The 14,443-nt window shown below is 42.1% G+C and overlaps 1 protein-coding gene across 1 annotated transcript in view; it reads right to left on the reverse strand.

Annotated features, from left to right (window-relative positions):
- Nucleotides 1-534: 534 nt before the first annotated feature.
- Nucleotides 535-14,443, reverse strand: part of LOC145449404 (uncharacterized) — a 52,923-nt gene continuing 39,014 nt past the window's right edge. Inside the window, exons 14-22 of the mRNA XM_080327755.1 lie at nucleotides 10,495-10,579; nucleotides 10,119-10,247; nucleotides 9,152-9,371; nucleotides 7,183-7,336; nucleotides 4,626-4,726; nucleotides 3,712-3,805; nucleotides 3,444-3,557; nucleotides 1,959-2,774; nucleotides 535-954 (exon numbers count right to left, since the gene is read on the reverse strand). Coding sequence (XP_080183881.1) covers nucleotides 898-954; nucleotides 1,959-2,774; nucleotides 3,444-3,557; nucleotides 3,712-3,805; nucleotides 4,626-4,726; nucleotides 7,183-7,336; nucleotides 9,152-9,371; nucleotides 10,119-10,247; nucleotides 10,495-10,579 — 1,770 coding nt within the window. The 3' untranslated portion in view covers nucleotides 535-897. The remainder of the gene's footprint in view (nucleotides 955-1,958; nucleotides 2,775-3,443; nucleotides 3,558-3,711; nucleotides 3,806-4,625; nucleotides 4,727-7,182; nucleotides 7,337-9,151; nucleotides 9,372-10,118; nucleotides 10,248-10,494; nucleotides 10,580-14,443) is intronic.

Raw genomic sequence — 14,443 nt, forward strand, 5'->3', positions numbered from 1 at the left:
TAGCATTTCCGAAACTTCAGAGCATTTATTTGACAGCTTTGTGGCCACTGCTATTTTTGGACATGAAATTAACTCGATAGGCTGCATCTGGACACATGTTAGCAGAGTTGGACTCTTCCACTTTTTCACAGTATGTTTTGCCTACTCGCACTAGTTACTCAAGTGGTTATGAGTTTAGAGTAAATAAGACAGTTTCCAGTATTTTAGGCAAAACAATATATGCCTAGGATACTTACTTTTTTCCTTACTTGGAAATCGATACTTCTATCGGTACTTCGCTAATGTCCACCATACTTCCAGTAGGGCGTCGGGTGTATCAAAATAACATACGTATTTACGAACTCTCTCACACTATTCGTATCTCCTCAATGAATTCAGGCTTACCGAAAAAAATCTATACTTTATTCATATAAAATGACATCATCTCGCAGCTATGCTTCTCTGTAAGTGATGACAGTAACCACTTAATCAACCCTCAACAACTACCCTCTTAACTTGCATTTCAAGTAGAACTAATCACAAGACCAGCATGAATTTCCTTGTGGACGTGAAGCAATTTTATAAAAAATAATAAACAAGTAAAATATCGAACAATATATAATCGAAAAGATAAAACAAAAAACGTGGAAGTTTCGTGAAGCAAATGAAAAACAAACAAACGGACGACGTAGGCAAAAAATGTGAACGCATTGCAGCAAGACCAACGCAGCAAAACTTGGAAAACGTCAAGCGTCCAATATATCGCGCAATATGATTTAGATTTATATCCGATATGCATAAACAGGGAAGATTCTCGATGTAAACGAACTGTAGTTGGCGTGGAAAATCCGCAATACCGCGACATATCTATCAGAAAACGTTGGCAATCACGCGCGCGCACGAGAGAGAGAGAGGTCTTCAGGAGCGCTGATTGGCAAGAGACGCAAGTTTCTGGCGGGAGAACCTTTGGAAATCCTGTGTAAAAGAAGCTAAAGTTTGGGAAAATGTTATGTTGCAGGATCATAATACATGGTTAGCAGATGGAGTAGGCCTAAATCAAGATTGTACCCGTGGTCATGAAAATGTATGTCATCGAGGTTGCAATTATTGTTCAAGACTCCGGAGTCGACGCCACAACTTTAGCGAAATTCATTTTATCGGCCGACCACGAATAGAGGAGTGAGTTTTGAAGTTCTCGCTAAGATAGCGCTAATGGCGTAGGCTTCTAAGAACACATGACCATGACCACAGACGCACGAAACGGCCTATAACAGCCTACAGCAGCGGTTCCCAGCCTGTTTTACTCAATTCCCCCCTTGGCATACTTTTGAACGCTCGATTCCCCCTCCCTGCACAGGACGAAAAACAAGGAGCAAGTTATTCTAAATGTTCAATTGTTTTCTCAGTTCTCATGACTGCTCCGAGCGAAAATTGCGCTTGCATGCGTAGGGAAGAGAATCAGGGAATCACATCGTGAAAAAACTTTTGATTCCGCGTCGTACACTAAATATTTATCAGGATAGGATATTCGCGCAAGCGCCGTAAATACGAATTTGAATCCCAGTGAGCAGAATTACCCACGACGGTCGTACAAAAGTCTTGTTTCGAGCTACAAGACAGGACTCAGGATAAGGAATCACGATACAGGAATATTGGACGAATGTCAATGATAATAGTAGTAGAACCAACGAACCTTAGAGTTTAATATTTGAGTACCAATCATTATAACCTCATAAAAGTAGCGGGACTTTAGGCTAAATACGTTCTTTTTATGGGGCGAATACAGCTTCTGAAATGTTGGGTGTAGGCGCACACAACTGCACACAAAATTTGAAGGGGTCCGCGATCAAAAGTGCGAATCACTATTCTAGGTCCATAAAACCCGAATCAAGGATTAGGATTTCCAACAAATCAGCTCATCCCACGCGGTTACATCACCACGCTCACAACACAACGTAACCAAACAGAACCCGACTCACCTCGATATCAGCTAATATGGACGGATCGACTTCGTCTTTCGCGTGCGTTTGCTCTCCGTTGCTAGCGCCGCTTTCAAGACGCGGTTTGTCCAAATCGTCGACGGAAGAAGACACACTACTACTGCACGGGCTGAATCCCCCACCATCACTACAGCCGCTGCTCAACAAAACGTCACGACGATCCGTCGGTGATTTCCCGCCAAAACATCTCTCGGATCCAGGCGTCGCCGCTCGCGAATCGCACGCGTCGAGAGAACGTACGCTCGCGTCGAGAGAACGTACAGACGCGTCAGGAGAGCGCACGGACGTCGAGGACGCGTCCGAACACTCGGACGCAGCGCAAGCTTCATCAATAGCTGCCAGTTTATCATCCCCTCGCTGGTGCGCTGCGTATTTACCTTGCCAAGCGCCGTGTTTTCTGATAATGTCCAGAGTGTCTCTTTGCTCCAGTATGAGCAGTTCCAAGTCAAGACGCTGCTGTATCTTCTCCATCGCGTCCAAACGCATCGCCTGCTTCGCGGCTATCTCTCTGTCTACCTCGTCGAGTTTAGCTTGCATCTGCCGCAGTTTGGCTTCTAGTTCTCCGAACTGTTGCGGGTTTTCGCGCCGCCGTCGCCCCGATTTCGGGGCTAGCTGCTTGGCCATCTGGTCGAGTTTTAGTTGAGCCGAGTTGCGTCGCTTGTTGAGCAGCGTCAGTTGTTTGGTAGCGCGCATTTCCTCTTCCTCACGCGCGCGGGTGAACTTATTGTTGAGCTGGCTTTTGGAGATCTTGGTCGCGTGCGGCGACACCGTGACTGGGAGTGGGGAGTCGGAGTGCTGGAAAAGCGGAAATGTTGATTTCGTTATCTTTCGCGGGTTTGATAACGGTTCGAAAGTGCGCGTTCCAATAGCGTTCTGTGGTCGGTTGCGCGCGTGCCCCGGCCTGTATCTTTGTGTCGAAATATACGAAATCGTCTATGACTCTATGGTTTATGAATTCATCAGCTACGAGATTAGCACGGAAAGGTTAACAGAGTTGATGGACTTTGCAATTGACGTGCGACATAGTTATGTGGGTCATTCGATAGATGAGCATGAGCAATGAGCAAATGAGCATTCACGTAATATCATGCTGCAATATCATGGGACACTGTGGATTAAAGCTGGTGTATTTGGTTTAAATATGGCCAAGACTTGATCCGATAATATCTATTACAAAACATGCAAGCTCAACTCATGCATAGATAGTATAAATTGCATGTGTATATGGTTTCTTTACTCATTAATTTGTTTTTCATTTGTAACGTCATTCATTGACACACTGGTCGAGCATCAACATAAACCGGATAGGGAGGAACATTTACAAATTTACAAATCCGGGAGGGTAACATTTTAGCCAATAACAGCACCTGCTGAGATATAAATATTTCAAATCAACCTCGACGGAAGACAACAGCATCGCATTTTCACGCTGTTTATGACATAACACCACTACTCGTCCATTACCTTCTCCTGCAACAATCGCTGCTCCTCCATCACCTTTTGCGTTTTCGCCAGGACCTCTCGTAAAAGATGTTCCTTCTGCTGATTAAATTCTTCGCGAGTCGAATTTTCGTCGGGCTGAATAGAAAAAAGGGCGTCTAGAAACGTGGCGGCCCGGGCGATCGTGCGTGTCGACTGATCGGTTTCGGAAATGAATAGACGAAAATCCGGAAAAACGGACCGGGTTTCGGAATAACAAACAAGACGTCACTGGAAAAGCATTAACTCTTACCGTTTTAGATTTCTCCGTAGAGTCGCCGGATTGAGGATCGGAGCTTGTGTGTTTGATAGTGTTTTTGATGCTGCTCATGAGAACTTCTGTGTCTCTGTAGGTGATAATAAATCATTTGTAGATTATTGGAAGTACAGAACTTTAATATGCGATTCAATAGTATTTTCATATTGAAATACACCCGAATATTTTCGGCTGACTATCGTCAAGGGTAAGGGTTGCTGACGATTAACCCCGACGAGTGTCAGTCGAACATATTCGGGTTTATTTCAATGCGAGCATGAGAATGTACTATTCAATTGAATATCATTTGTAGCGATGAAGCTGCACGGTGTCTGTTGCCCGGAGTATCGTAAATGTATACAGTGTACAATTATAAATTGTGGACACATTGCCTGTGTACCCAGGATACGCATTCAGAACACGCAAGGCAACATCAATCATGACCTATGAGCCCCAAAACATGTATGGTCGGGGCCCTACATATACCGACCGCCTACGAAAGTTTTGCGTAGGGATATCCAATATCCATGCAAAGTCCACGTACAAAATATATCGGCCAACGCCAGCAGATAGTTGCAAATAACCAATGTGTGATCAAACTGATGATGGCGGTTATGTTGGTCGCACTGTCTTACCTGTTGTATCCTTACATTACGTATGAGCGTTATAAGGCGCCCGGTACAGGTTTTAGATATGGATGGCATTTTTATTGAGATAAAACGCAGCCCCCAATCCCCCTCTCAAACAACGTCCTATATAGCAGAGGCTAAGCTAAATATATATACCCACAACCACAAGGGCCACAATTCATACATATTTGATAGGTTGTTAGAAGCTCTATACGGAATTATTATATAACACTGAATAGAACAGGCTATATTTCATCATAAATCAGTGTTGATGACACTTACGTAGAAGCAGGCAGGACCATCGACATTTCTTTTTCCAGAGTTCCCACCCACAACATATAATCCCGGTCGCTGTCGGCGCTCAAATGAATCGTCGGCGATCCCTGCGAAAAAACAACACACAACTCACAATCCGCACCCCGTTCGGAAGTACTAAACTATAGAAATTAAACATGGAACGGCAACGACCGATTTTGCAGCTTCGTTCCGCTTCGCAGAGGCTGGAGAGGAGTATTGTTTTGCGTAAGCGACAGTAGGATTTCTGGCAATGCAAAAGCTATCTTAACGAGCTCAGAAATTATTGAATCTGGTCTTGATCGAAAGCTACTGTTGCACCGATTTCGAAAATATAAATTTAAATAATGATCAGGCACTGATCCACCTAGAATCTGTCCTCCAAGTCTGAAATATCGGCATTGTTCAAAACAATCGGGTAACCGCAACACAATGACCATAACAATGACCCGTTGCGACTCTCCGATTGTTCGAACAATGCCGATATTTCGACTTGGAGGACGGATTCTAGGTGGACCAGTGCCTGATCATTATTTTAATTTATATTTTCGAAATCGGTGCAACAGTGGCTTTCGATCAAGACCATATTCATTAATTTCTGTGCTCGGGAAGATAGCTTTTGCATTGCCAGAAATCCTACAGTCGCTTACGCAAAACCACTCTCCACTCCAGCCTCGGCGAAGCGGAACGAAGCTGCAAAATCGGTCGTTGCCGTTCCATGTTTAATTTCTATAACTAAACACTGAATCATTAAAACGATCAACTTCAACGGGGAAAGAAAACGGTAATCTCGTAGGTATCAAACGCAATCCTATGATCTGAAATACATTACGACCGTTCACATATATTCTTCCCACACTCACACCTTTGTTTGATGTCATTATATCGAATTTAGAGAGGCACCTATGTCAACTGTTTTAGCGAAAAGTATAGCGCGCGTTCAATGAAAAGATTACGGTGATAGGATGATAATAATCGCTTATTCTAATGGCACCACCTCGAGATGCGCCTGGCGGAGGAGCGATAATTCCCAAATCCTTATAATATTTAATAACTGCAATCGACATAACATCTGATCATCGGAGAGATGCATATTAATTCATAATCGTTGCGAGAAACCAACGCCACTTACATATAACGTTTTAGAACTTGCTGCATTGAAAGCGATAATTACCGCGATCAATACGTGAACACAGCATTCTATTCCAACCTATCTGCTACGATCCGATTTATCCGCAGGTGTTCAACGGACTCGAAACGATAGGAATTGAAAATGTTTTCACAACACGGTCGATTCCAATGTTTTTTTTATAAAAGTCGTTACGCCGACCGAGCGGAAGCCAAACTTTGGAGTATGCAATAACAAAATGCAGGTGTCGATGTGAATTGATTACGGAGAGTATCAGAGCGTGCGAGTAGTATTCTCCCGCCAATACAAATCGTAAAGGATATGGATTCGTCACATGATATATAAAAAAGTCCCTTCCATTGACCTCAAATATTTGAACGCATGAGTATGGAATCACCGGTTGCGTGAATTGCGTCGATAAATCTTCACTGTTTTAGCGAACGCTGTATTCTACGGAATTCGGCGGTGACTATACGACTCAATACCATGTGACATATTCACATGGCAACTATATATGTATTACGGTACAGATACATTTTACTGCACGCTACACCACATTCAATAGGGTTAAACGGTGGCTATACACGACTTGAAAACATGTTAATAATGTGTACAATGGCGTTGATATGGGAACTACGAGTTTAATCGAAGATTACCATGACCTTAACCTTAACGAATGGCACATAATGTCCCATAATTCAATAAAAAGCCCATCCAGAGTAACCTAACCTACATGTTTTACTCAGCTTTTGAAGTGGCATACCAATATCGCAAAAGCGGCTGTAACACTAATAAAATTCAATAGCTAAAGCGGCTAAATTTTACTGCAATTGGGCGAGGAGTAGACTGACCCATAAAATCTCGTCACATTCCGCTATCTTACACAGATATAGCTACACACGCTTATATTAGCGTGCGTGGGTCGTTGGCTTCTTACACATTCAACTTGTTTTTATTAATGTTCCGTTTGACGAAGCAATAAACTCTGTCTTTTGTCGGATTTCGAAAACCGCGCGCGGAGCGGTATTTCCGAACATTACCAAAACCGACTGGAACCCATGTCACGTTTGGGATGAAATAGAATTTAACACATCCACCAAACTATAGCCAGCTCGATATAATTTTAGTGGCGTAATTAGATTAATTCGAGCGAAATGCCGGTACTGTAATTCTAATCTAATTTTTGAAGTGCTTCTGATACAATTTTGATTCTAATCTAGTTTCCATTTTCCTGAACATGCTACAGGAGAGCTGTATAGTGCGAAACGAGTCAAGCATGGTGTACAGACAATTGACATTCTCGTGCCTAAACTTGATTTTTACTGCATTTTTTCGGATTTAAATTCCAATTTCCAAGTTTTTGCGGATTCGGCGATTTTGATTCGGAAAAAGCTGCGTAGCCATAGTTCAACTTACATTGCGCTCCAGCCGAAACGGGAATCTCGACCTGTTCAGATTCTTCACGTTGGCCACCACGCTGTAGCCGCGCAGCACGATCGCGTCCTCGGTGGACGCGGATTGCGGCGAGTTGTACATGTACAGGCAGGAGTCTTGCAGCACGCACCATAGCCTGAACGGAAAGTTTACAGGAGATTCTTATCGGCAAAGCCATGGGATAGTCTCAGATGTCTTGTAAGGCGAGCTGTTATCGACGACGCGATGAGATTTACATTACTCCCGTGTTAGCGGACAAATCGCCAAACAAGACCAACGTGAATGTCTTACAGGCGATGGTGGTCTTTCTATATTTACAATACATATATGTTTGCGTTCCTGACGGCATGATGTATCCTTATTCTAGAAATAAGGAGGGATACGGCCTTCTATAGTGAAAGCGGTGGTCTTTGTTGCTTGTAGTTACGGTTTGTTATTCTCGCAATCCGCGATTCATGATTAACACTAGGGCCAACGATTCAAATACTCGAATCAGAGATGTGTTAATTGTAATGTATTCGATTCGAGTTCTATCCGTAGCTAATTTTCGAGTACCGAAATTCTACGCCCTTGATTTAAGATACTAGTATTATAACTACACAGGTGGTCAAAAAGATCGAGTTACGAGCGTTATCGATGCTGGCGTTAACCTGACGGTGTAAACGTGCCACGTAAATCTCAGGCATTCGATGCGATTCGTGTCAAATTCACTCGAATCTGTACTATATATTACTATCACGGGTAGGGCGTCTCAACATTATTTATACCATCCGCATCTGCTAAGGACACTCAACGTCTTGACTCGCGCCTAAAGTATGAAAAACCGTCGACCATTGAAATCTATGGGTATACCGATCCACTGTAAGCCGCGTCGATCCCAAATATGCATCATCAAACCGAAATCGTACGGTACCATCACCCAACTATCTGCCATGGTGAGCTTTCACATTGGAACGAAAAGAACATGGATTTCGACAATCTGCACTGCTTAGTGCAACTTAGTAGACCGTACATGGTTGTATTTCATAAAACGCGCGATAGTACCGAAGTTTAGATGACATCAGACATCGAGTTCTAATAAGAATAATTCCTAAAGTTAAGACAACACTCTTTGACATTTTCGGAAACGTTTTAAATGCCGCGTTCTTCTAATTTCCTCCCAACCCATAACAGATCACTGTCGCGAATGAAGAATTACGTATTCAACGCCTAACAGCGACGGATGCCATCACGCTCGCGAGGTCGGCTTAACTTGTTTAGGATCTCGCGATCTTGGCGTTAGACGTGTTACAAGTAACCCGGAGCGATAGGTTTGTTGATATTGAATATAATGCCTGAAGGTGGGCTCGTCTCGGATTTACTAAGGACAGGATCGTTTTACGCATTGATACCAAAAGCGTGGGAACGATGTAACGATATATTTTGCATCGGCTTTCGTGCAACGTTGCGAGGTCTGCTTCGCAATTGACCTTTACGCCAATAAGCCAGGGTAAGGAGCGGGAATGGACGCCGGCCAACCCGTATCCATTTTCATTTGTAAACAATCAACTCTTGTATGTATATTTCAACCAATTCGAAGCGCATATGGCACACTGCAAACCAGCGGTTCCGAACGCCATTACACCGTGATCCCTTTGAAAATTTCCAAAAGTCAATGAACCCCCATTTTATTTCAACCTTTATGGAAATGATAACCACCATAAACATGATAGTACATTAGTTAGTCGTTACGTATTCCGTAGATGTGACGATTGCGCTTGTTTTTCCTCTGAACGTGTCATAATTACTGGTTTGGTGACGGAGGGAAGAAAGTAAACTCAAGATCACGAATAGCCAATTGCTGAACTAATATTTTTATCAAATTTCAAATAATTTCATTCTTAATTCCTCCAATATAGTTGAAAACCTGATTCATAAGCGGACAATATCACGAATATGGCACGATACACACCTTTCAAACTGTTTCTTCTTATTCCTCCAATACAAATAACCTTTGTGCGACGCGTTCGTCAAGTTGGAAGCGGGCGTGTTGAAGACGATTTTCCTCGTGATCTTGTTCACGTCGCCCCGCGTCGGAGATTCCCTGTTGAACTTTTTCCCGAAATGCGGTGTCAGCGACGTTATCCAACTGTTTCGGGACTCTTTATTTCTCGGATTACTGCCGCCGTCCTCTGCAAAACGTCGACGTATGATAAGCGCGCTGCGTTTTACGAGCGTTGCCAGCGTGCTGACAGTGGGTGGAAGATTTGGACAACTATAGAAAACGTTCAACTTTCCCAAACACGATTAAAATTAGAATTATAGCGAAAGTTTTTTTTCCGAATTCGATTAGAATTACAGAAATCGCAATAACTTTAAAGGAATGCAACAAAAGCAAGCTCGGTTCATATCAGAGTTCGCCGAGGATTATCATCGAAAAACTCACATAACTCCGCTTCTACTGGTCGGAATTGACTCAAATTTGTTTTGCAACGTCTTTGAAGACAGCTCAACAATTTCGTGGGGTTGGCAGAAAAATTTGAAAATTATTTTTTTAATTTTCCATAATAAATTAAAAATTTTAATTGGTTCTGCGGAGTCCTATGCTTGTTAGAATTGAACCAAATTTGTTGTGCAGCGTTTTTTAGCGTAACCTGACAATTTAATCAGTGAATGGCTGGAAGCCGGGAAAAAAAGTTATTTTTGAACAGCCATACTCTGCAGGTCTACTGTAGCATTTTCAAGAGACCCAGAAATTAGATTACTTGAGTAACCAGGATGAATAATTTGACCGAATCTGAAGTGCATATCGTTGCGGTGGAATGGAAAATCACTATTGCCATATAGGACAATGGCATGTTCTGACGCAACACGTAGGCCTATACATAAAAATATGCACTTCAAAATCTGAGACATAGTATCTCATTCATCCAGCTCACCGGAGCCTGTACTCCTCGGCCTCCTCGGCACCACCGCGTCTTTGGCGCCGTCCGACTTCGATTTACCGAGCGGTTGCTTTACTTGAAACTCTTCAATCTTATCAGCGGATTCCGACGAGGAGGTAGACGCTGTGGAAATATCATTACTCGTTAGCGATCGATAGCCGTGCGTACGTTATGCAGTTACACGCAAACATATGTATTCCTGATATAGCAAACATTGACTGATATATCCCGTGTACGGTAATAAATGGAATTTCGTGGTCATTCAGTGAATACTCTATTAGATAACCCGCGACATATCATTAGCGCTAAATCGACCGGTAGCAAATCGCGTACTAGTAACGACTTTCACAAGGCGAAGAAACATAATCACCTTCTCCGACTGAGCTGCTGCTGGACCCGCTTTCGCATCCGCTCAAGCGACAATGGGAATTGCTACGAAGAATCCGGGACTCGTTCTGAAGTAAGAAGATATGAATTGTACAAGTCCCACGTGTCAATGTTATCGATGCGGTCACCTCGGGCCTGACTGTAAGTCATGTGCAATAGGGATGTTCGAAAATGACTTTTTGTTCAAATTCTACTGGCTACTTGATAGAATTGTGACGTCACCTAAGAAGAACGCTGCACACCGATTTTGGTGCAATTCAAACCTTTCTAGGCGTTGCTACAAGAGAGAAAAGTTTTGGATTTATTTAATATATCCTGGCTACACAATGAAATTGTTAACGATGCACAAGAAATTTGGCTCAATTCCGACCCGTAGAAGCGAAGTTATTGGAGTACAAAATTTTGGATTTGGAAAATATAGTATTGACGGTGGCAAATTCTTTAAAATTATTTATTACAGATGTGCACACCGTAAAAAGACTATAATATATTATGATTTGAAATTTCAAATTTTGAACATCAATAACTTCGCTTCTGCTGGTTCGAATTACAATTTCATGGGGTAGCCCGTAGAATGTGAAAATTTTCTATATTAATTTTATTAAATAAATCCAAAACTTTTTTCTCTTATAGCAATGGCTGTATAGGTTGGAATTGCAGGAAAATTGATGAGCAGTGGTTTTTTAGGTAACCTAACAATTGTATCAAGTATAGCCAGTAGTACAGTTATAAGAAATTCAGTTTTGAACATCTCTAATGTGCAATCGTGCGCGTGTGGAGGAATTTAACATCACGACAGGTCAAACTGATTTTACGACATTTTCACGAGATCCTAATGCACCCGCCGCTATCAAATCAATGTATAGTAAGCAACTAATAATGTCAAACGATCCTCCAAGAAGATTTTAAATATTGCCGAGCTTACAATAGTTCGATTCGCCAAAGCCCGTTAGTAGAAGTGATCATGGTCACTAAAGGAGTACTTGTACTTTTTGGAATTACTCGAATAGGTTTTGCCTACAATTGCACTATACTTGCTCTAGTGGTTACGATTTCTGACCAATCAAAAACAAACCACCGCCTCTACGATAAGCCTACGATATCAAAATCGATTACACGTAGGATTTAGCGGTTATATATATACTGAAGCGTGAAGCTTATATCGAACCATTGTTTGTGGTCAACATTAAACCTCATTCGCCGCTACAAGATCGATCAACCCAACATCAATCCGTACCATATCGCGGAAGGCCATGGGAAATTACGACCCAAATCAACCCACGAATGCGCCCGTCAAAAGAGTATAGAAATAGTCGCTTCCGATATTTTGAATACCGAAATTTATATTCCCACAGCTCTTAATTGACATGGCGACGGAAATATGTATAGATAAGAAACAACCGTGTCTCAATACCGCTCGTAATTGCTCCGATCCCGCCTATTCACCGGCGTTCGAATATAGCGTAGATTTTGAGCGATGCGTATCTACCTATTTTGAATCATATTCTGCACAGGATTACAGGCTTACAGAAACGGCGGTTGAATAGTAATTTCACGCCGCTATATCAGATAGCTATCGCGATAACATTGACCGCGACACTCAGAATAACCGCGTTGTTACATTCGATATCGGCCAGACCGAATCGCCATAATGGCAGAGTCCGCCATTACTATTTTTCTCATACCAAGACATGTAATTCACACTGTCACGGTAATGAACAAAATAATTAACCCGTAGATTATTGTTTACAAAGGCGCCTTACACATGTGGTGCAAAAATCCGTGACCAAGATAAACCTATTGTCGTCCATAGTGTAATCCGCAGAAGCGAAAATGTCTTTAATTGGAAAGCATTGTAGAGTAAATAAATAAATATTGGATAAACTTCGCGCAACCTTAAACCACGACCAGTTGTATATTTCCATTACCAGACGCGCGTTATTGTAACAAAAACCAATATCACCTTGCAGTCGGCCTGCGGCACGTTGTCACACAAATCACGTATCATTTCAAGAGGGCTTAGTATAGTGATTGTGTTTAGTACATGCTGCTATTTATAATGCGAAGAATGCGTGTGTTTAGATTGGTATTTCAGATAGGTTTTCTTCTAAGCGAAACTTGAGCCGTGTAATTCCATGCAAGCGACTGCGATTGCATACGATAAGTCACAAATTCTGTTATGAACCGAAGTGAGAAAAGGCTATCGAACGAAACTTGAGCTACTACACAACTAATATTGACACTAGCATCTATGTTTCATCGGATCGTAAAACTAAGGTTCCATCCACCCAGTAAAAACTTTGTGCATTTTGTACGGTACGATATGCATCGTTTTGCAGTCCAGTCAACAGAATCGCATTGTCAGTATAGTGAGGATGATTTAGTTTGAAGCAGCGCATCCCGCCTTCAACTTCATACAAATGCTAATACGATTCTTTAAAGTCTTATACACAGCTGGTGCATTATAGTATAGTTTGCATTATCGGTGTTGGACGTGCATAATATATATCATATTCAATTCAGAAAAAGCAAATGCACAATGTACAATGCGCATAGTAATTACTTCTCGCTTGTCAGCGTGACACCAAAGACTCCACGGATACAGGATAACCTCCAAGGCAGCGCGATTAGAACAAATATCACGTACTGCAGTTCCAATTTTCGATATAACAAAAATCCGACCAGATACACAGCGCCGAAAACGCATCGATTGATCTGACGAGATTTGACAGCATGATCAAAGCCAGGAGATCAAGACCGGCTTAATTTACAACTCCGACAAACTTGACTTCAATGTCGAAATGGATTATCCGTAGAACGCACCCTTTATCGACCCCGATCTCTGCGCTATCTCCAAAACTAGATTCCAACGCGCAAGTTTCAAAATAGCAGCGGAAAACTCCGGAAAAACGCATAGGGCGGGTTACTTCAAAATGCTGTATATTATTTTGTATCAAGTCAATTTATCGCGGTTTCAACAGCGCATCGATTCGAGCGCTGGGCGTAATCTCTAAAACGATATTAATAATACTACACAATATTATTGCTTGTCGTGGGAAAAAGCATCTACTGCTATAAAACACATCTTTAAACAAACAGTAAAGCGCGAATAGTAAGTGAGATACAGTTCTGCACGCATGTGAGAAGTCGTTGCTATACATCGCGTCACAGCATGTTACTTAGACCATTTACACGCGGAGATGCTATTATAGTTAGCGACGTCATTACGATATCTTATCTGCCCAATTCACCTTAATGCCCGAAATGCACAAAAGATTCGAACGCATGCTACGAAACACAATTGCGCCTACGATGTTACAAAATACCACCTTCGCCATATCTGTGCAAAGGTGAATATAATCCGCTGTGAAATTACGTGATACTGAATGGTGAATACACAGCGCTATGCGGGAGCGGTGATTACACTATTATACTGCGGAAAAGTTTAAATCGGTCTAGGAATTGACGGGTGATACTTCAATACGCTAAGCGATTAAAGAGGCCTTGTGAATATCACCAGACGGAAGCTTAAAGCATCAATATTTTCGACAACGCATGAAGCATCGCAGATATACACTTGGCCTTACGTCATCTGTCCTAAGCAATGATGCACTGCAGATATTAGGATGTGACCCCGATATGACTTTGATTCATTAGTATACCGCTGCGGCGCTGCTACACAAGCATAATCCAATCCGCTTCAAAACTGCACAAACTGTGATTGGTCAAAAACCCCACGCCATGAGAATCGCCATGTTACGCAACAATTGTCTTGAATAGCCGGAAATACATTAAAGATTCATGAAATCAGGAATACCCGAATAGTTGCAATCAACATCTAAATCGCGTGAACTAGAATATTTATGCAGCACCTTTCGCAAAACAACGATTACATCAATCTCACTCGAAGCCGTAAATGCATAAAGAAATAA

This window comes from Botryllus schlosseri, chromosome 11, assembly GCF_051294905.1.
Source record: "Botryllus schlosseri isolate E-star chromosome 11, Bs_hap1, whole genome shotgun sequence".
Classification (NCBI taxonomy): domain Eukaryota; kingdom Metazoa; phylum Chordata; class Ascidiacea; order Stolidobranchia; family Styelidae; genus Botryllus; species Botryllus schlosseri.